This window comes from Neurospora hispaniola, assembly GCF_033458365.1.
Source record: "Neurospora hispaniola strain FGSC 10403 chromosome Unknown B0T23scaffold_6, whole genome shotgun sequence".
Taxonomy (NCBI): Eukaryota; Fungi; Ascomycota; class Sordariomycetes; order Sordariales; family Sordariaceae; genus Neurospora; species Neurospora hispaniola.
Window position 1 is genome coordinate 1,054,589 of NW_026944411.1, and position 20,368 is coordinate 1,074,956.

The window sequence follows — 20,368 nt, forward strand, 5'->3', positions numbered from 1 at the left end:
CGGGCTTCGCACGGCGGCATGATAAGCGCGGGGATACCCATCAGACCATCTGGTTTTTGCGACTAGGCGACGTGAAATCTAAACCTGAAACATCCCCGTCGTTGGAGATGTTCAATGATCTTTGGGATGCACATCACTTTCGGCTATCTCCGCAGAGGTAAAATAAGGTTGTCCTGGTCTTCCATTTGAATGAAGATGTGGGAAAGGCTAAATACCGACAAGATGCTCAGCACCCAAAACAAGTTCCATCACGTTTAAAGTTACGCCGAGCGCCTGTTTGAATGGCACCGGTCTTTTTCTGTGCTGCAACCTCTGTCACAACCACCGATCTTATTCATCAATTTTGCTCGGTACAAATAGCGCCATCCTTGAGCGAAGAACAGCGTCTTCTTGAACAATTCAGTCAAATGATAATCCCATGAATACAGCACTCAACTGCCGTTCCGTTCCCTTCTCCCACAAAATAGACAGTTGACAGAAAACGGATAAAAAACTTGCCATGTTGACCATCTTTCCGAGAAACGTAACGGGTGTGTGTGACTCTGGCTTTCGGACTCCATAGCATGCTTGTGCCTGAACCTTACAGTCCACGGTTGCTTGGGATCTTCGTGACAGTAACCTTTGCCGTGAGAATACTTCCTCGAGGTATCGGACTCTGTTATTCTCCCCGACCGGTTTAGATACGGTCTCGTCAGATTTGGAGAGAAGCCAGCACGTTCATGTTTTCGCACGTGCTCCGATTGTGGAAACGGTCGTGGACATGTCCAAGATAACCAACGCATCGATCGGAACACTATCCCTAATTCATCTCGATCTCCATATCGTCAACCTCGCGCTCAAAGCATAAGGGGTACTCGCTAGAAAATACAGCTAAGACCAGCCCAGTCTTTTGACCTTCCCATCCCGTCTTTTCGCGGTCTTTCTGGGCGAGTCGGGCAATAGCTCAGCCTCCTTTGGCCGCTCCACGACGCGTGTGACACCCTCTTGGCTACGTCTTAGCATTGGTCGTGAGCAGACTATGCGGACAACCTGACAGTGGTATCAACGTGGGGTTCTAGATTTTGGTAACGAGAAAAAAGAAGATAACGAGAAAAAAGATGAGATAAAGGAAAGGAGACATTGTGACAACGTTGGGAGGAGCCAAATTGGGAAAAAAAGAATAAAAGGAATATTTTATTTGATCCGACCCAGGCTCGATCTGGGGACCTTCAGTGTGTTAGACTGACGTGATAACCAACTACACCATCGGACCAGTTGATGATAAGGATTGTGAAATTAACTATAATAGCCCTAGCGAGACAGAGCTTTTTTTAGTTGTTCGAATCTTGGACTTTCTGCAATCGTTGAGCATCAAAGGTTGAGGAAGTACAGCTCATAAATACTCACAATTTGCCTACTACTATGAGATACATTCTTTTGATGGTACCGTGAGTGGGTGGCGGAAGATCGTGAGGCATAGAAAACAGAATGCGCCAGGAACCAGAAGCACAGCCTCTTCTATAGTCAGCATCACCGAGTCCAGGCGAGGATTTCGGCGCGAAAGTGAGGCATAAGCTATAACAAGATTACATCGATTAGGGCCGATCGGTCTGTTCCTCAAGGTCCCACAAGTCGAATATTTCATTTTCGGAAGTTGTGTGTACAACGCCCAATGACGTGCCTAACCACACCCTGAGCCTGATCTGTCGTCTGGTCGCCGACCGCTCAGAGCATTCACTTCTCGAAGGTCAAGTAGACTTTGACCTCCACTTCATTTGACCAGCCAGCATCGAGGCCCATCTCTTTCCATGCGGATTCTATGTCAATGTCGAGGACATGGCTGTCCATCCTGTTGACAGTTACCGTATGGGGCGGGATGGGCTGGCCCTGAATTGTGACCATAAATTCGTCTTGGATGGATAACTCCGGAAGGTGGGATATGTAGATGCCTAAACATGGTAAATCGTCAGTCACGCTTCATCAAGTCGTTCCGAAAATTCTCACCTAGTACACCCAAGGCCTTCAGCCTAGTGCTTATGAACAATCGCCCGTTCTCGAGCAGATCGGAGCTGTGGTTCAACATAGCAGCGCATCCGGTCATCTTTCCCACCAGCCCCAGGCTAGCCACGTATACACGACCTCTGCTCTCGGTTTCGTAGAGTGACAAGGGAAAGACGGAAAGAATGTCGTAGCCGCCATTGTCGAGAGATGCCGTCAACAGAGAGGCAGATGAGGTCGTCTGAACTGGCACGGTCACCTTTCCACTCTGATGAGAGCGTACCACGTACCACATCGATGGCAGGACGCCCGAAAATCGGGCAAGAGGGACCAGTTCTGTGAGCGGACGGCCCGACACGTTGAAGATGCCCATGATCGGGGTGCCCGTGACCGCCCTGCCGTTGTAAGCGCTTATTTTGAGCAGAGACAAATCATCGTAGTTGACATATTGGTCAAGGCTACGACCAAGCACACTGGGACGGAAAATGACAGTCCTGCCTCTTGGCGTCACACCGGTCATCTGCTTGATCAAATCGAGGTCGTACTGGCCGGGAACATCTGTAATGTAAATGGGACCGCCGCTCACACAACGTGCGGCAGCGTGAAAGCCGGCATATGCGCCAGTAGTTTGGAACATGTCCCAGTCTGGGAGGATGTTCAGATGTTGGGTAAGCAAGCTGTTGTGAGCATTTGCCCAGACATGCCAGGGATGAGAAGATGGGACGTCGGGGAAAAAGTCATCCGAGTTCCTGCAAAGCATCGTGGGCCGTCCCCGGGGAAGTTGTGTATGGAAGATGATCTGAGGAGACAGGGACATGCAAGATATGGCTCTCCCGCCAAAGTACCGAAGAGATGCGAGCAGCCAGTTGTCTAGGTACGGTTGGATGAGTTCGCGTCGGACCTTTGGCGATACCCAAGTGTCGACCATGAACTGCGCATCGGTTTTGACTCCTGCCACACCACTCTCGGAGAGAAAACGATAGAAGTCATCGTAGAACTTGTGAATATCCTCCTTCGCGATGACTGTCATCTTGCCGCCGAGTGGAATGTTCTTACGTGAGCTATCTTCGCCACGCACAACCTCGATTGTCCTGTAGCGTTTGGCAAGATTACCATCGGGTGCTATGCCTGCCCAATACCCTAGAAGGGCATGCCACACAGCAACGTGCTCGATATTCTTGTGCTTGGATCGTATTTCGGAGACCAGTCCTGTGAGACCATCTGGAAAGGCTTTAGGTTCAGCCTCGAAATCATTCCAACCTTGCTGCCATTGATCTCCATGGTAATCAATATCTTGCCAATTGTCATCAATGATCAGGTTGCTGATGTTGATGTTGTTATCGGCCAGAGCATCTACTGCCGTCATAACCTTTTCCGCCGTCAACCTTTGGCCAAGGGCATTCCACGTGCCTACGTACTCATGTTAGACTGCATCATGGGTATATTGACTACTTTGACACTCACAATAGCCCAATCCATCATACCAGTTCTCGTACCAGTTAGCCTCGACATTGTCACTAAGCTTCTCCAGCTTCGTAGAAGACTCTCCAGCTCTGTCAGCCGTGCTGACGAGGCCGCGAGCGTGGTACATAACAGCAGCATTGGCACTCTCAAAGTTGTCGCCAACCGCTACCAAAACAGTACCGCTACCGGCTTTCGCGCTATCGTTCCGAATCTGGCCATCAAGGTTAGTCAGTGACGGTTGTATATTTGTCTTGTGATTATAGGCCTACATGGATGGTCACCCGTCCAAACTCGTCGTTGCGAAACAGCGTCATGCCATCGACGGCATTGTTGATACCGGCGAAACCCAAAAGGACCAAGTGTTTGCCCTTGCTGGAGAGAAACGAACAAAGTAGTGCGTCTTTATCGAGTTCAACAGTCGATCTTCCCTGTCTCGGAGCGAGCCAAGGAGACCAGTCTCTGACCAAAGCGAACCACCTGTCGCCGCTCTGATCAGCACCTGAACAAGATTGTAAACCCCGGCTATCGCAGGAGCCCCGAAATCCTTACCTCAGAAACCCTCCCCAAGGAATGCCGAGCGGAACATGGGTGAAAGTCGAGTTATCGTCGTCTCGAGCCCCGTCCACGGGAACCTCAATGGTCCAGAGTCGAGTCCCGGGACATTGGCTTAGATGAGGACTCCATTTAAGAGATGGGTTCAAGCCGTGAATCAGATCTGGCAAGTCCTCATCATCGCTGCCTTCTGGCGCTCCAACATCCACCACAATGTAGCCATCACCTAGACCCTGTTCGTTGCGGACCCATCTCCAATCATGGTCAGGTCCCTGGCGGAACTTGATGGTGAAGGTCAACGTTGACTGCACAGTTAAATTGACAGCAAAGTGCAGGCGCGTTAGCTGATCCGCAGGGTTGTGCAGGGTCGACGGGAAGTCACTCTGCCCACTTGGGGCGAGAGGAGTTTCGACCCAGCTTGCCTTGTGACCATCGTAGCTGCCTGTGGAATGCCAGAGCGCGAGCTGCCACGAGTCAGGAGCAAGGGTTTTGGGGACCTCTAACACAGCGTGAAAAGTCACACTGGTATCCTTTAACTGGGTGATCTGCTCCAAAGGCGGGTAGGTTACGACGAAAGGGGACATTTTCAGGACGAAACCTGTTGGTGAATGAGCAAGATGCTCGATGTCGGTCGTGGCAGTGGGATCGAGAAGATATCAAGAGTGACATACACTGTGACGACGCCGGAGGACTAAGAGATGTAATACAATAACTGTATTGAAGGTAGGAGGCAATTCATGCAGGGTGGTTATGAGATTGAACAATGATATGTCTGTCAAGAGGTATGTTGTTCCTGTTCAGCCTCTCTGGGTGAATTAGACTCAGGAAGGGAAGAAGCCAGGTGACAATGCCAGCACAGAGTAAGAATAGGTAGGTAGCAGGCGTGGGCTCGTTGTGAGAAGTCGGATTGAATAGACCATCGGAGTCAGCTAGGGCTAGTTGCAGCTCTCCGATCGATGGCACTAACTCCCAAGGACACGTGTAGTGCCGTAGGCTACTACGTACGGTACGAACCTCGGGAGAAATATTCCCAACTGTAAGTAATACATACGAGAGGTGGGCGAGGAAGCTCTTCCTCGGAATCGCTGAAAGATCGGGATGTTTGCGGACTATTCCAATCTAGCGAGTAGCAGTACATAGCTCGAGTCGAGCATGATTCATCTTCTTGGTAGTGATACGAGCAGTTACAGTGAGCTCGATTGTGGATGACCGAGATGAGATGCGAAGAGGGGATCGATTTTGTAGACCTGATGAGTACCGTAGTGCCACCAGATGGTCGATCTCTGAACGGAAAAACGAAGGTACGGACGACTCCGATACCCGCCTGAAAAAGAAAGAGGTAGATAGACAGCCCTACCGGACACAGTCGAGGTATCTCTGTGCTTAGTTGATGAAATGCAACCTCAAACTCCCCTCAAATAGACTTGGCAATGACATGGGAGGTCGATGTGACGGGAAGAAATGGGCCGGACAGGTGAGCTGCCTCTGCCTGTGGTGAGCTACGGGAGCTGGGGGCATGGAGCACGGAGCTGTTTGCTGGCTGGAACCCTTGATGAATCAGTTTCGCTTGTTGTGGGAGAGGGGAAACTTCCTGACGCCCAGCTCCGTCGCTGACCCCTAACCCTCGTTCCGACTGGGGCTAGCACAGGCTTTTGTGTTCCCCACTGGCTGAAGATCGGTCCTGGCCAATCGAATGGCTGAATTTCCAAGCCAAGTACCCGGCTTCGCGCAAGTGCACGGACCCGTTCTTGTTGCCGGGCCTTCCCGAGCTGGCCTTGGAAGTGAGGCAAAATTAACGACTTTTTTGATGTGAGCAGCTAGTAGAGGTCCTCACTGTAGCATCCTTTCCTTCAAACCGCTCATTCCACCCCCCTTCAAATCACCGACCTCCATGGCTTCCCGGAGACTAGCTCTCAACCTGGCGCAGGGCGTGAAGGCCCGCGCTGGGGGTGTTATCAACCCTTTCCGCAGAGGTCTTGCTACTCCTCACAGCGGCACCGGCATCAAGACCCAGACCACCACCCTCAAGAATGGCTTGACCGTGAGGACGCCCGCCCTCCCCTCCCCCGGCCTCCGAGCCCGCCCCCGAGCCCGCCTCCGGCCCGACTGTCTCCCTCCCCGACTGCTGCTCCGGACCCCAAGCCACCTCCAGACTTGTCCTAACGTCAATTGCTATCACAGGTTGCTTCCCAGTACTCCCCCTACGCCCAGACCTCCACGGTTGGCATGTGGATCGATGCCGGTTCCAGGGCCGAGACCGACGAGACCAATGGCACCGCCCACTTCCTCGAGCACCTTGCCTTCAAGGTACGCCCCCGAATTCACGAGTCACGAGTCCTCTCCCCGGGCTGTGGTTAGCTTTGATATGGCGCGTTGGGTTGCTGGATTGGTAGATTGTATGAGAGGGCATCTGGTTAATTCGACGACGACACGCAGGGAACGACGAAGCGCACTCAGCAGCAGTTGGAGCTCGAGATTGAGAACATGGGCGCTCACCTCAACGCCTACACCTCGGTTCGTCTGATCTTGTCGTCCGGCGCATCCGCCGCCCGCTAACCCGCGAGCACAGCGCGAGAACACTGTCTACTTTGCCAAGGCTCTCAACGAGGACGTCCCCAAGTGCGTCGACATTCTCCAGGACATTCTTCAGAACTCCAAGCTTGAGGAGTCCGCCATCGAGCGCGAGCGCGACGTTATTCTTCGCGAGTCGGAGGAGGTTGAGAAGCAGCTCGAGGAGGTCGTCTTCGACCACCTCCACGCTACCGCCTACCAGCACCAGCCCCTCGGCCGCACCATCCTCGGCCCCCGTGAGAACATCCGTGACATCACCCGTACCGAGCTCGTGAACTACATCAAGAACAACTACACCGCCGACCGCATGGTTCTCGTTGGCGCCGGTGGCGTCCCCCACGAGCAGCTCGTCGAGATGGCCGACAAGTACTTCTCCAAGCTCCCTGCTACCGCCCCTGTCAGCAGCGCTTCCATCCTCTCCAAGAAGAAGCCCGACTTCATCGGCTCTGATATCCGTATTCGCGACGATACCATCCCCACCGCCAACATTGCTATCGCCGTTGAGGGTGTCAGTTGGTCCGACGACGACTACTTCACTGGCCTCGTGACCCAGGCAATCGTTGGCAACTACGACAAGGCTCTTGGCAATGCTCCCCACCAGGGCAGCAAGCTCAGCGGCTTCGTTCACAAGCACGACCTCGCTACCAGCTTCATGAGCTTCTCTACCAGCTACAGCGACACTGGGTAAGCACGCCCCCGTTTGGTTTCACACCTTTTTTCATTTATTTCTTATTATCATTTTTCTCTCTCTGACGTACAACTACTGACATGGGAAACTATAGTCTCTGGGGTATCTACCTTGTCACTGACAAGCTCGACCGCGTTGACGACCTTGTCCACTTCTCCCTCCGCGAGTGGACCCGTCTCTGCTCCAACGTCAGCGAGGCTGAGGTTGAGCGCGCGAAGGCCCAGCTCAAGGCCTCCATCCTCCTCTCCCTTGACGGCACCACCGCCGTTGCTGAGGATATTGGTCGCCAGATCGTCACCACCGGCCGCCGCATGAGCCCCGCTGAGATTGAGCGCATCATTGATGCTGTCTCCGCCAAGGACGTTATGGATTTCGCCAACAAGAAGATTTGGGATCAGGACATTGCTATCAGCGCGGTCGGCAGCATCGAGGGCCTGTTCGACTATGCCCGTATCAGGGGTGATATGAGCAGGAACGCATTTTAAGCGATAGGGAGCAAGAAGGGGGCCGGGTTCTGTATTATAATCGGTGTTACATTCCAGCCCAAAATCTGTACTCTAGGGTCGGAGGCTAGACATAGAGCAATCATTTTCCATGCGTACAAGTTTCACGGTACAGGTTCGGTCGGTTGACAGGGTCATCCAATGGTTACTATGGTATGTTGCAGGGCGGGAAAAGCGAGGGAGGTAGAGGCCGTGATTGCCACTTCAACTACGGATTTCTGGCATGGTTTGTGAATCTTTGACGACATTGTGCTTCACGTGCTTACGCCAGGCGAGAGGATGAGCAGGACAAGAACATGATTAAACGATGAGAGACTTGCCACGACGCTGGAGTGGGACGAGACCGCATCCAGGGCTTTTCGCAACACGTTCATCTACAGCCAAAATCTGTGATGGTGGTATTCAAAGGGTTACCATGAGCCGATTCCTGAATCGCAGTCTGGAATACACAGCAAGGTGTTGGGTGTGTTGACAAGAAAGTATACAGACTATGAAAAAGGCACCTTGCAACATGAAGATTACACATGCTGTAATGCCTGCTTTGCTTAGAATCTCTACGCGGGCTGGGCTTCGGCAGGTGGCACAGACCAACCGGAGCCGGGAGCTGGGGTCACTGTCAGAACCCCACATACATAGGTATGGCAGGTACGACTCACAGTACAGGGCAAGGGCACGCACAGGGTGTATGCTTAGTATTATATATTTAGTCAGATCCGGACCTCTATAATGCTTAGGAGGCTAGACTTCTCCAATACATTATATCCAGGCCATACAATTACCCTATATACGGTTGCAATCCTTATAATCTAGTGCCTATACTAGTAGAATCGAATTAATGACTAACTAGAAGTAAAGGTTTACTAGGATCTTATCCGCCAATTTCGTACGTTAGACTAATTTAATTGCTAAACGCCGCGCTCCTCGTACCTCGGGATGTTATATCGCTTCAATACGACTATGCTAAATATTAAGTTTAATATTAATATTGTACCTAATACTTAATCTATAGGTAAGAATAAGTTAAGTAACTTAAGATAGAGAGCTAGGCAATTACTACGCTTTTATACTATTAGTTACCTATATAGTACTAAAATTAACGAATTTAACTTTAATCTTATACGCCGATTTTAACTTACATTCAATTTAAAAATAAATTAAATTAAGGTAGATAATAAGTAGCCCTACCCTAAAATTTAGGAATTCTAAAAAAGTTTGCTTCTAAACGTTCTTTTCTAATTTAAAAAAAAGGCGCCTACTGTACTTTAGCGCTTACCTGTTAGCTCCCCGTAGGGCGTAAGTATTAAAATTATAAGGGAACTATCTATTAAAGTTAGCTGTAATAATTTCGCTAAATTAAATTTGCCTACCTTAAAGTTATTTAATATTCGACCTAGGCGAAATAAAGGGAAGATACTTATAAAATTACCTTCGTTGTTGATACTATTATTAGTATTAGAATTTTAATATATTGAATTAAATATAGAGACCCTAGGCCTCTATTTTAGACCTTCTACTTAATTATTTTCCATTCGCTGTATTAAAATCCAATTTTTAAGATTAAAACGAGCTATAGCGTTGGTAGGCCCAAATTAAGAACGTTTATTATTACCCGACTTACTCAATTTATTAATATTACTAATTGAGGAATTAGATTAATTTCTTAAAGATTAAGAACTTTGATATAATTTCTTCGAGTTTCGAGAAAGTTAGTTTGGACTATAAACCGTTGGAACGGGAAGGCGAATTCTATATTTATTAAATGAGTAATTATTTGTTAATTCCTAATACCCCCCTATTAATTAGGATCCTAATATTAATTTAGACGAATAAAATTATAAAAATATTAAGGCCAATACGCTACGAGCCTTAGGAATCAAGTAGGACGATATTATAAAACTATTAATAAATAGAGTACCTAGCAATTATCTAAACTTACCTCATATTAATTATAAATTTGAATTTCGCGGGTCCGAACTTATTAAATCTAATATTAATACTATATTATCTACCGATAGTAAATTAAATTTAAATAATAGAGATTCAATAGCCTATTAATTGGTAATTAAAATAAATTTAGAAATTTAAAATTAAATTAGCCTAAATTCCCGTACTTAATGTTAAATTAATTTTTATTTTAATAAAATATTATTCAATAGTAATAACGACCCTAATTAGTTGTTAATTTAGTAGGCGGTAATTAAATTTATAACTGCGGCTTTCCAAAGAGTATAAGAAAATACTAATTAAAATATAGCTAACTTATTCGCTGTAATATAGAATTTAATTCCGGGAAATTTAGCGGCCGTAATAAATAACCTTAAAATAAGTAATATTAAATATTTCGACCCCTCTATTAAAGATCCTTTAGGATCTAGAATTATTACCGATAGTAAATTTACTAAATATAATAACGTCTACCTATTCTATAATAGATTTATCGACTTTAAGAGAATAAATAGCGAAGATGTAATTCGTAAAGTCTAGACTTAATATCTATTCGGTCCAACCCTTATTTAGTACTCCTACGTCCTTATTGAAATAAATAGAGCGTTGTTCGCTACTATATTTATTAATGCTATTTATTTCAAACTCAAAATTAAATTTAAAATCGATTATTCTATTGTAATAGAATATTTCAAGTAATTTAAATTTATATTCTAGGACGTAGTAGTAGGAAAAGATATTATAGTATTCGTTTAAATAATAATTAAAAACGCTAGAGCCTACGAAATAAATATTTAGGGCTAAATAATTATAGTATACGAGGTACTTAATAGCGATGTATAAATGGAAATTAATAAGCCTAACGAAACTACTATATTTAATAATTTTTTAAAAAATATTTAAACCCGGGAAAGTATATTACAATATTGAACTAGGAACTTCGTCTTCTAATTGATATAAGGCGGATAAGGCCGCGGAGGTTATTAAAATTAAAGTTAGCCTTAAAATCGATATTATCAATTTCCTTAGAATTAGGGTCAATTTTAAAATCGAATTTATTAATTCCCTTAGAACCAAAGTTAACCTCAGAATTAATATTATTAATTTCCTTAAAATTAGAATCAATTTTAGAATCAATAATATTAATTCCCTTACACCTAGAGCCAGCCTTAGAATTGATATTATTAATTTCCTTAAAATTAATGCCCAAGGTAAGGTACTACCCCGGTAGATTATTTATTTAATTAGAATTAGCTATAGTATTAACCCTTTATTCTTGAGAGTAGACGTCTACTAGCACTTCTACAATTAGGTTAATATAGTCAACTAGATAATTAACGCGCCTTCTTTATTGACGAATACGGTTATCTATTACTAAAAGAACTAGTAAATAATCTAACTATATTTTAAACGTTGATTAAAGAAGTCTAGGATTAAGAATTCAATTAACCTGCTAATAAAATTAATTATATTAATATAAAATAAATTAATAATAATTAAATTAGAGAAGGCTATTTGTATAATCTAGGACAACTGTATTCCGACGTCGCTTAATTTAATATTATAAAACGGACTACTGTTAATTATAGGTATAAAATATACGGTTATACTTTTCTAAGTGGTAATAAGCTCTATACTTATATCCGGTACTTTTACCCTAAAATTATTTCCGTATTCTACGTTAATAACGTTTAAAATCCGTTAAAAAAAGATTAGTACTCCTATTATTAAAATCTCTAAGCGAAGGTATAAAAAGGGAGCTTTAAATTAAATTAGAAGTCGAGCTAAGCCTAGCCTCCCGGCTCCTAATTAAGAAATTAATAACCGAACTTCGGACTAAAATAAATATTAAATTCAAATTTAAATATTAAATGTACTTCAAAATCTAAATTACATTTAACTTGGAGTCAAACGTTGAATATAATATTTATACTAATATAGGTTGTTTAATATCCTTAGTTAATAGGGATTAAATTAAATATAATTACCTTTAAATTTAAATTTATTAATAACCTACGCTATTAAAAGTTAGGGGTATTAATAATAACGTACATAGTATGAATAATTATATTAACCTTCCTATTTATTTATAAGGAATTAATTTAAATAATAATCAAGTATTCGTTTACTTTAAATAAGAGGTGGCTCTAATTTATAACCTTAAAGTAAAGATATTAATAGGTATAAATATTCTAGGGCCGGAGGGCGTTAATATTCTTAACTCTAAAAATTAGGCTATTATTACCTCTTATAATACGATAATACCTATAGAAATAAAAATCGATAAATAATATAATATTAAAATTACTGCATTAATAAAATACCGTTTACCTCCGAAGTTAGTTACGCCCGTTAATATATATTATATCGACGTCGATGAGAATTAAAATTATATTTTTGAATCCTAAATCCTAGACTAGAACGGCTTTAGTACTTATATATTACTTATAACCGGACCGCTAAAAGAACTATCGTTAATTAACCTATTTCCGTACTATATTTCTATCCAGCTAAGTTAGACTCTCGGTTATTTAGTATTAACCGATGAAATTTATAAAGGAGGGTAGGTAGAAGATTAATACGCTGCTACTACTGTTGTATTTGTATATTATAGGCTAGAAAGACATGTCCTAAATTTAGATGCTTAGTATAATGTAGTAGAATATTCGATAGGTGTCCGGATTTATAAGAATTTAAATCTACGAATAATTAAAGTTATAAGCGAGATATTAGATAAATATAGTAATGTTTTTAAGGATAAGGGTTTCGTTAATATTCTTAAAGAAGAATAAATAAGAATTTAATTTAAGTTAGATTGGGAAATTTATATTCCGAAGTATAGTCGGATTTACCCTTTGGGCCCCGATAGTCGTATAATTATTAAGGAGATTCTCGATAAGTTAATTTAGATAGGTAAAGTATAAAGAACGATACGTGTGACGGCGCGGCTCAGCCGCTGGTCATTCTGGTCATTTCGTGTAGTGGCCCTGACGGACCCACTACAAGGCTCTTGGCAGCGCACAGGATCTATATCCTTCGCACTGCAAATCCATCTTTGTATCTTAGCTTTCTTTCTTCTTCATCTTTCGATCTTCATTCAATAGTAGGGTCATTGTCGCATCGTCGCATTCCTTCCCTCTGTTCGCCGTGACAATACGTTAAATCCTATTTATGTTTCCTGTATTTATAGTATAACGAACCGTAAACGGAATTAGAAAGGGCTGTATAGTAGTAGATATCAAAGTCCTCAATAGGATGTTAATGCAAAACGCATACCCGATAAAAACGTAAGACCAGATCCTTAATAATATTGTAGTAAGAAACGTTAGATTTATTACGGTTTTAGATGCAATCGCGTTTTACTATTAATAGAGAATATATCCCGAATTAAAGTAGGTTCTTACTATTACTACGTCCGAAGGCCAATTTACCTTCAATTGTGCAGTAATAGGATATAAGATATTAAATGTATATGTTTAATACTAAATAAATTTAATGTTAGTAAACGTTAAAGTTGCCGAATTATATTATAATAATGTCGTTGTTTCGTCCGAAATTCTCGAGGAGTATATTAAGGACTTGATAGCTGTGCTAGAAGTGTTTTAATAAAGAAATGTATTTATAGGCGCTTCGAAAATGTTTGTAACCTTCCTTAGTACTCTAGTATTAGGAAGATTCGTCGATGGATTTTTAATATTAATTACCGACGAAAAGTTAGAAGCTATTTCTAAATTCGATTTTCCTCGGAATTTAGTTTAGTTCGATTACTTTATAGGTTTAGCGACCTATCTTTGCTAAAACGTCCCTTTATTTGGAATTCTTATTAAATTATTGGAGTAATAAAAGATAGAATTGATTAATAAAGTATATAAAGACGGCTGAGCCGGAAAAAGAAAAAGATGGGTACTAAATATTATAATTGACTACCCTACCGAAAGGGAGATTACTTTATTTAATAAAATTAAGCGTATAATCGCTAATAATATTAAATTCTAATTATATGTATTAATTAGAAAATTATTTATTGGTTTTAATGTATTAGAATATAGAATTAGAGTTGAAGTCTACTATATTAAAGACTATAAACTCTAGAACCTAATATAAGAAGGTTGAATTAAACCCGATTTATTCCCGTTAAAGAAATATTATTAAACTATAGCCTTTTTATCTCAAACTTTAATAAAAGCTAAACGCTGATACTAGCCAATGGAAATAGAAGTCCTAAGTTTCGTTTAGATTTTATAAAAATATAGGAAATAGATTGACATATTAAATATAAATCCAACTATTATCTATATAAATTATAAAACTATTATTAAACTATTTAAGTAAATCGATATTGCCAATTCAATAATAGTTAACGCTAGAAATAAAAAGCTGATTAAAGCGATGGAATACGCCAGCCAATTCTATAAATTGATATAAATCATCTATAAGTCCGGTAAATAATATGTAGTCCTAAATATATTATTAAAATTCTACTATATAAATAACCTACCCTATAAAAATAATAATACCGAAGGTAGTTTGGAGAAATTGCCTAATAACTTTAATAAATATTAGGTAATATACTAAATAGACTACTAGGATTTAGAATAACTAGGAATAAACGTTACTCTATATTAGATAGACCCCGGATTTAAAAGGTTGATCCAAGATAGCTATCGCTAAGATTTATATTAGATTAAAATTTCCCAAGTCCTAACCAAGAATCAACAATTCGCTCTAAAAAACAAAATATTAATACTATTTGAATAGAAAAACGGACTTCTATAGAAAATAGAACCAAATTCCCATAACTAACTTTACGTCCCGCGAAATTCATATTTACCTCAATTATTCGAAACCTTCTATAAATTAAATTATATTAGGTATAACCGTTTAAATTATTATTTTTAGTAATACTTTATTCCTAGAGGCGTATCCGAATTTAAATAATACTTTAAAATTTACCCTAATTATTTAAAATTCGAAAAATAATACTATAAATTATATGGGAATTTACAACCTATTTTAATTTAAATGCTCTATCTATATTATACTATCAATATTAATTTTATCCTATTACTACTAATTAATAGGGAATTAAGTTATAATTCAATAATAGCTAGCGTAGACTAATTAATAAAGGAATTACTACTAACACCTGGGAAATTAATATAGATAGTAGTTTAATAGGTTTACAAGTTTATTAATAATCTATTGAAAATTAATTGGGGGATTCCAAAAATTATTATTTTAAACCGTAACCCGAAGTTCGTTTTAATTTTCTAGAAGGGAATATAGTAAGCCTTAGGAATTAAACTTCTATATTCAACGGTATATCATCCTTAAACTAATAGCTAAATAAAGAGGATTATCTAAATTATATAGGTAATATTATAGTATTACATCAATTACCTTAAAAATTTAATATAATAGTTAGAAACCGTACCTAGAATTTAATTTAAGTATAATAATTCTATTACATTGTCAATAAACATATCCCCAAATAAGGCCGCCCTCGGTTTTACACCGAACTACATCTTGGATATAATAGTAGGTAAGGAAGGAAATAGGCCTATAGACTTTGATTTCCCAACCTACAAAATTTCAATCCAAAATAATATTACTTTAGTAGGAATTATAGCAAAATATTATTATAATAAATGTAAATAACCTATATTCTTCAATATTAAAAATAAAGTCCTACTCCGTCTTTATAAAGGATATATAATACCGGAAGCTAATAGGAAGTTTAGTACCCAATATATAGGCCTTTTCAAAATTAACGAACGAGTCGGACGACTCGTATATAAACTTAACCTACCCGAATCTTAGAAAATATACAATATTATTTTAATAAATTATCTCGAACTGGCGCCTTTTAATACTTATAGCCACCACTTACCGGAAATCGGACCTATTAAATCGTTAGACTATTTTCAAATTATTATTAACGAAAAGAAAATAAGGGGAAAACTAATCTATAAATTAAAATATAATTTGGGTTAAAAATATAACGAATAAAAAACGTTAGACCAAATAGGAGATAATAGCGTACAACTACTAAAGAATTAATAAGATAGGAAAAAGCGTATTAATATTAAAGACTTTACGAATTAACGAAATTAAATTCGAAGAGCCGTAGAGATTAACGAAGCTAGAATACTAAATTCAATGATTAATGGGAACTTGCTTAATGTAACTATTCACGCTTACGAGGGCGCAACACATTTTTTTTGGGGGGGCAGATTGTCAGAACCCCACATACATAGGTATAGCAGGTACGACTCACAATACAGGGTAAGGGCACGTACAGGGTGTATACTTAGTATTGTATATTTAGTTAGATCCGGACCTCCATAGTGCTTGGGAGGCCAGACTTCTCCAATACATTGTATCTAGGCCATACAGTTGCCCTACATACGGTTGCAATCCTTACAGTCACGGTACGGACCTGAGATGAGACAGGTGTGACCGTGTGACAGGGCAGTGGATGCCGGGGTACGTACTCTGCTTCGCTACCTAGCTAATGCCGGGCCTTATCATGTTGGTGGCGATCGATTTTAGCGCAGGTGGGTGCAGTGCGCACGGGGCAACAAAGCCTTTCAGCCAAACGGCAGTCGAACTTTTGGCACTTTAACGTGACGTCCAGTGCAAACTCGGGCCGGTGACCATCCTTAGCACCGCCCATTGTTCTGTCGCGCCTTGTCTTGATCTGACCTCCCCGTTTGACCCTTTTCTATTTGCAGATCCCTCCCACGAACACATTCCCTCCGGTTGTTCGGTTGCTGCACCCTCTCTTCGACTCGCTGTCTGCGAAGCGAACTTGCGCCGGTCGGAGGCGGCATATATCTATCAGCTGCGATTCAGTACTCTTACACCTCAACATCGAATTCTTCGTCTTTATCGCCGTCATGATTCCCCAATCCGTCCGACGGGTTGTGGCTGCCGCGCCGCAGTCGCCCGTTGTCTCCTCTCTGGCAGCCTCGTCCGCCCCTCGCGCCGGCGCCTCCTATATACTCTCGTCCTATCAGCCCAATGCCCTGCAAAAGCGACGATACTCTTCCTCCAAGCCGTCCAGCCCCGATGACGGTTCCTCCCGGGCCTTCGCTGCCCGCGCCTCTGTGCCCGCCGCCGGCACCTCCAAGACTCCTGGAGAGAAGCGCAAGCGCAAGGCGAAGGAGCCGGTCATGCCGCCACTCCCCAGCGTGCCCAGCACCAGGCATATCAAGGACGAGGGTTTGTTTATCCGCGCCTTTTGTCGCACAGGCTTAGAGTCAAGTCGCTAACAAGACGTTCTAGCGCTCGCCCTTTCAACGTTCTTCGCCCTTCACAGGCCGATTTCAGTCACTCAACTTCTTCCCAAGACCGTGACCGAGGAGTCATTCGCCGAGATCTTCAACCACCGCAAGGGACACAAGGCGACCGATGTCCTTTCGACCTTGTCGCAGGCCGTACACGATCTTGAGTCGCCCATGTCTGGGCTTAGGCTCTCCGATAACGATGTCGAAGACGGCTCTACCAAGATCAGCCTGAAGCACCCCGACGGCACCGAGTCCGATGTCTACTTTCAGCTAAACTCCATGTCCGGCCACTTCCTTCCCTTCAACCCTCCTCCGCCGCCGGAGCCCATCGCTGAGGTTGACGAGGCCGCTGCGGAGGCCGAAGCCTCTGCTGCTATCGCCGAGGAGATTGCCGCCGCCGAGCAGGAGCCGGAAACGCGCGTGTACAAGGCGGTTGTCACGATTGAGGAGACGAGGGATACCAACGGCCAGTACAAGATCATGGCGCACAGCCCACAACTCGTCGAGGACGATGCTGTGCAGCCGCGCAGCTTCCTGGAGCGCCTCGCCCTGCGCCAGATTCGCTATGAGGAAGCCCGCCAGCAGCAGGGGATCATGCATGCTATCAGCGTGCGCAGGCAAAAGAAGCTGAAGATCAAGAAGAAGAAGTACAAGAAGCTCATGCGCAGGACAAGAAACGAGCGTCGCAAGCAGGATAGACTCTAAACCACGCAAGGGTTAATCCGGCCGGTAGACGCTTATTTTCTTTTTTCTATACCTCACCTGCAATGTAAAATATCCTCTCCATATACTCACGCTCGCGCTGACTAACCACCAGGTGCCTCGTTATTCAGTGATCAGTGTGCATTGTTTGAAAGCTTTATGGCTTTATTTGCTCAAATTTTTAACGGGGATGTTTTCTTGGTTGGCTTTCTTTGGTCCCAGCATATTTGCACTTTAGAGAAGATAAACGAGGCAAGCTCTGTAGGTTAAGTAGGTATCAGTCGTAAGTAGAAGAAGAGATCAATATCCGATCAAAAAAAGCTTCATGGACTCTGTGTGACACCTTTGATATATGTGTTGCGTCCACTGATTGATTGAGCGTATGTCTTTCTCTTCAGGCACCATGCGTTCTCGCTTGTCACGGGTCACCTCTCAAACAACGTATTCCATTCCAAGTTCTTGTTGGGTAGGGAAGACTGTCATGCATCCGTCCATTAGTTCTAAGATGCCAAATGCTCCGGTGTAACCCATCCTGTATTCCTGATCATTGACTCATAACTCACCTGCAGCTTACCATCCCCTTTCCCTCACAGAATTTCAGCCCCTCAAGCAACACTCTTCCTCAGATACTCCAACCACTGCTCCAGGGTCCAGCTAGAACTAACCTCCCCTGCCACCACCCCATCGAAAATAACCGTAGGACTCACATGCACGCCCACCAATCTCGCCATCTTGATCACTGTCTTCAGATCATTCGTCACGGCATTGCCCACATTTAAACTTCCATCATCCCCCTTCTCCGTCGGGATAGCCAACAACTCATACAACTCCCTCTCATCAACCCCCGCGCTTTGGGAAGCTAACTTCGCCAACCGCTTATAGGTCTCATTCCGCGTCTCGTTCACCAGTGAAACGTCGAAATAAGCCTTCTGGTCTTTGAACAGAGCAGCGCTGAAGTCCCAGAATTTGGTGGGGGCTAGACGTTGTACGGCGAGCCCGGCTTCGTGGGTTAGGGTGGAGGAAGGGTGCCAGGGTTGGATTTGGTGGCGAAAGATAAATTGGAATTTTGAGCCGAGGTCGGCGTGCTCGGAGCGGAGAGACGGGAGGAGGGTGGTGTGAAGGGTGTTGTAGATTTCTGTCGTTTAGGATGGTGAATCGTGTTATTCATGTGATTGCTTTTTTGGAAGAGCATGTATGGAAGGATGAATGGATGGTTTGGGTTGGGGAATGTGACTTACTAGCTGAGAAAGGACAAACGTAGTCGAGAAAGATCTCGACGGTGTGGAGTGGCTGGGTAGGAAAAGAGCTAGCACCGGCTCCCTCGGTGGGGATGAAACGGTGGCCGGCGAACTTTGGAGGAAGAGCCATCGTGGAACTGGTTAAGGTGCGGCTTGGGTTGTGGGATAGCGTAAAGGGTGGAGGAATCAATAAATCACTACAAGTGGTCAAATGGGAGTCTGAACAATAATGGTGTTGAAGTTGTGTGGAAGTTCTGAGAAGTGGACGACTGTCTTTTTAAGATGAACATTTAGACGCATGGGAGGAGACAATGATATGCAGCCGAATGAATTTGGAATTGTGTGGTACCTATGGAATTGGTCAAGAACCAACGAGCAATGGTCGACGATGCCGCTGCGATGATGCCATCGACTGGGGACTACCTTCATGACTGGGGAGGAGTCGTGAGCGGGGCATGGGTAGAGTAAGCAATGCAGTTAGGGGTAGCTACCTACCTTATCTCTACCTGTGTTGATGGCTGCAGCTCATGGTCTACTATGTACTTCAACGAGGGGCACTATTGCACCACGCAACCTTACAAATCACAATGCCCCGTCTCTACACTACTTGTTGGAGAGGGGTCCAGAGTTGGAGACCCGACAGGAGCCTGGACCCCTCTCCAACAAGTACTCCTCTCACTGCCCCGACGTTTCATAAAATTCCAAATCTTGGGAGTTGCCCGTTCCCTTTCCAAACAAACCAATGGTTCCACAACGAGGACAGTGGACCGAAGAGCACATCAATAGGTATTATTGATATACCCAGTCTGGCCCCATAACATCCAATACGGAAGTTCCACGCCACACTAAGCATACATCACAGACTACCATAACCGAGGGAACTGATCACCAGATGAATTTTTAGAGGTTGACAAATTGAATTCGTGTTCGCCCCGTGCCCGTGCAAGTGCAACAATCAACCGGAGTAGAAGGACCAATTTCGTCAACGTTTATACCCTTACTCAGGTCCTGTAAAAGTGGTGATATGGAACTAACTGCCCTTGCCCGCCTGATGTCATGTTGTCAGTATCAGATTGTCGCACTAGATATAAATCATCTATACCTCCGATATGTATCGTCTTCACAAACAAGAGAGCCACAAGGGTCTTGTTGACGGTCTAGATCTTTCATGATTGTCGCAGGCGATTTCTAGACAGAGTTCAAGGGAATGTCATCACTTGTCATATGTCCTTTTCACAGGCGGGGATAGCGTTGCTGGTACCCATCGTCTGGAATACGGCAAAATGGTATACTTCAACATTAACCCCGTGAAGATTGGGGGTTGGATGGAGATTGAAAATGTGGCGTTCTGGATCCTTTGCTATGTACTGTGTGCACTCATCTGGGCTAGAAGCGCTCCTGTCGGTTGCTTTGTACTTGTGCGTTAGGAAAAACCCTTAA

At 43.3% G+C, this 20,368-nt stretch overlaps 4 protein-coding genes and 1 non-coding gene across 5 annotated transcripts; 2 read left to right on the forward strand and 3 right to left on the reverse strand.

Moving 5' to 3' along the window:
- Positions 1–1,178: 1,178 nt before the first annotated feature.
- On the reverse strand, positions 1,179–1,252 carry B0T23DRAFT_t287. The gene has a single exon. It is a non-coding gene; the product is annotated as a tRNA-Val (tRNA).
- Positions 1,253–1,713: 461 nt separating this feature from the next.
- Positions 1,714–4,577, reverse strand: B0T23DRAFT_406207 (glycoside hydrolase superfamily; the record flags this gene model as incomplete). The annotated part of the gene is made up of 5 exons (XM_062839092.1): positions 1,714–1,928; positions 1,984–3,387; positions 3,442–3,652; positions 3,711–3,918; positions 3,991–4,577. The coding sequence occupies 5 exons, from the start codon at positions 4,575–4,577 to the stop codon at positions 1,714–1,716; spliced, it is 2,625 nt and encodes an 874-aa protein (XP_062690630.1).
- Positions 4,578–5,808: 1,231 nt separating this feature from the next.
- On the forward strand, positions 5,809–8,166 carry B0T23DRAFT_384221 (processing enhancing protein precursor). The gene is made up of 5 exons (XM_062837461.1): positions 5,809–6,034; positions 6,175–6,300; positions 6,430–6,507; positions 6,563–7,248; positions 7,347–8,166. Exons 1-5 carry the CDS (start codon positions 5,885–5,887, stop codon positions 7,735–7,737), a joined length of 1,431 nt encoding a protein of 476 aa, XP_062690631.1. The 5' UTR covers positions 5,809–5,884; the 3' UTR covers positions 7,738–8,166.
- Positions 8,167–16,598: 8,432 nt separating this feature from the next.
- Positions 16,599–17,693, forward strand: B0T23DRAFT_430452 (uncharacterized protein; the record flags this gene model as incomplete). The annotated part of the gene is made up of 2 exons (XM_062840250.1): positions 16,599–16,923; positions 16,987–17,693. 2 exons carry the CDS (start codon positions 16,599–16,601, stop codon positions 17,691–17,693), a joined length of 1,032 nt encoding a protein of 343 aa, XP_062690632.1.
- A 248-nt stretch (positions 17,694–17,941) lies between these two features.
- On the reverse strand, positions 17,942–19,148 carry B0T23DRAFT_188229 (thioredoxin-like protein). The gene is made up of 3 exons (XM_062833174.1): positions 18,929–19,148; positions 18,254–18,825; positions 17,942–18,148 (listed from the first exon to the last, which is right to left on the reverse strand). The coding sequence occupies exons 1-2, from the start codon at positions 19,056–19,058 to the stop codon at positions 18,296–18,298; spliced, it is 660 nt and encodes a 219-aa protein (XP_062690633.1). The 5' UTR covers positions 19,059–19,148; the 3' UTR covers positions 17,942–18,148; positions 18,254–18,295.
- Positions 19,149–20,368: the final 1,220 nt, after the last annotated feature.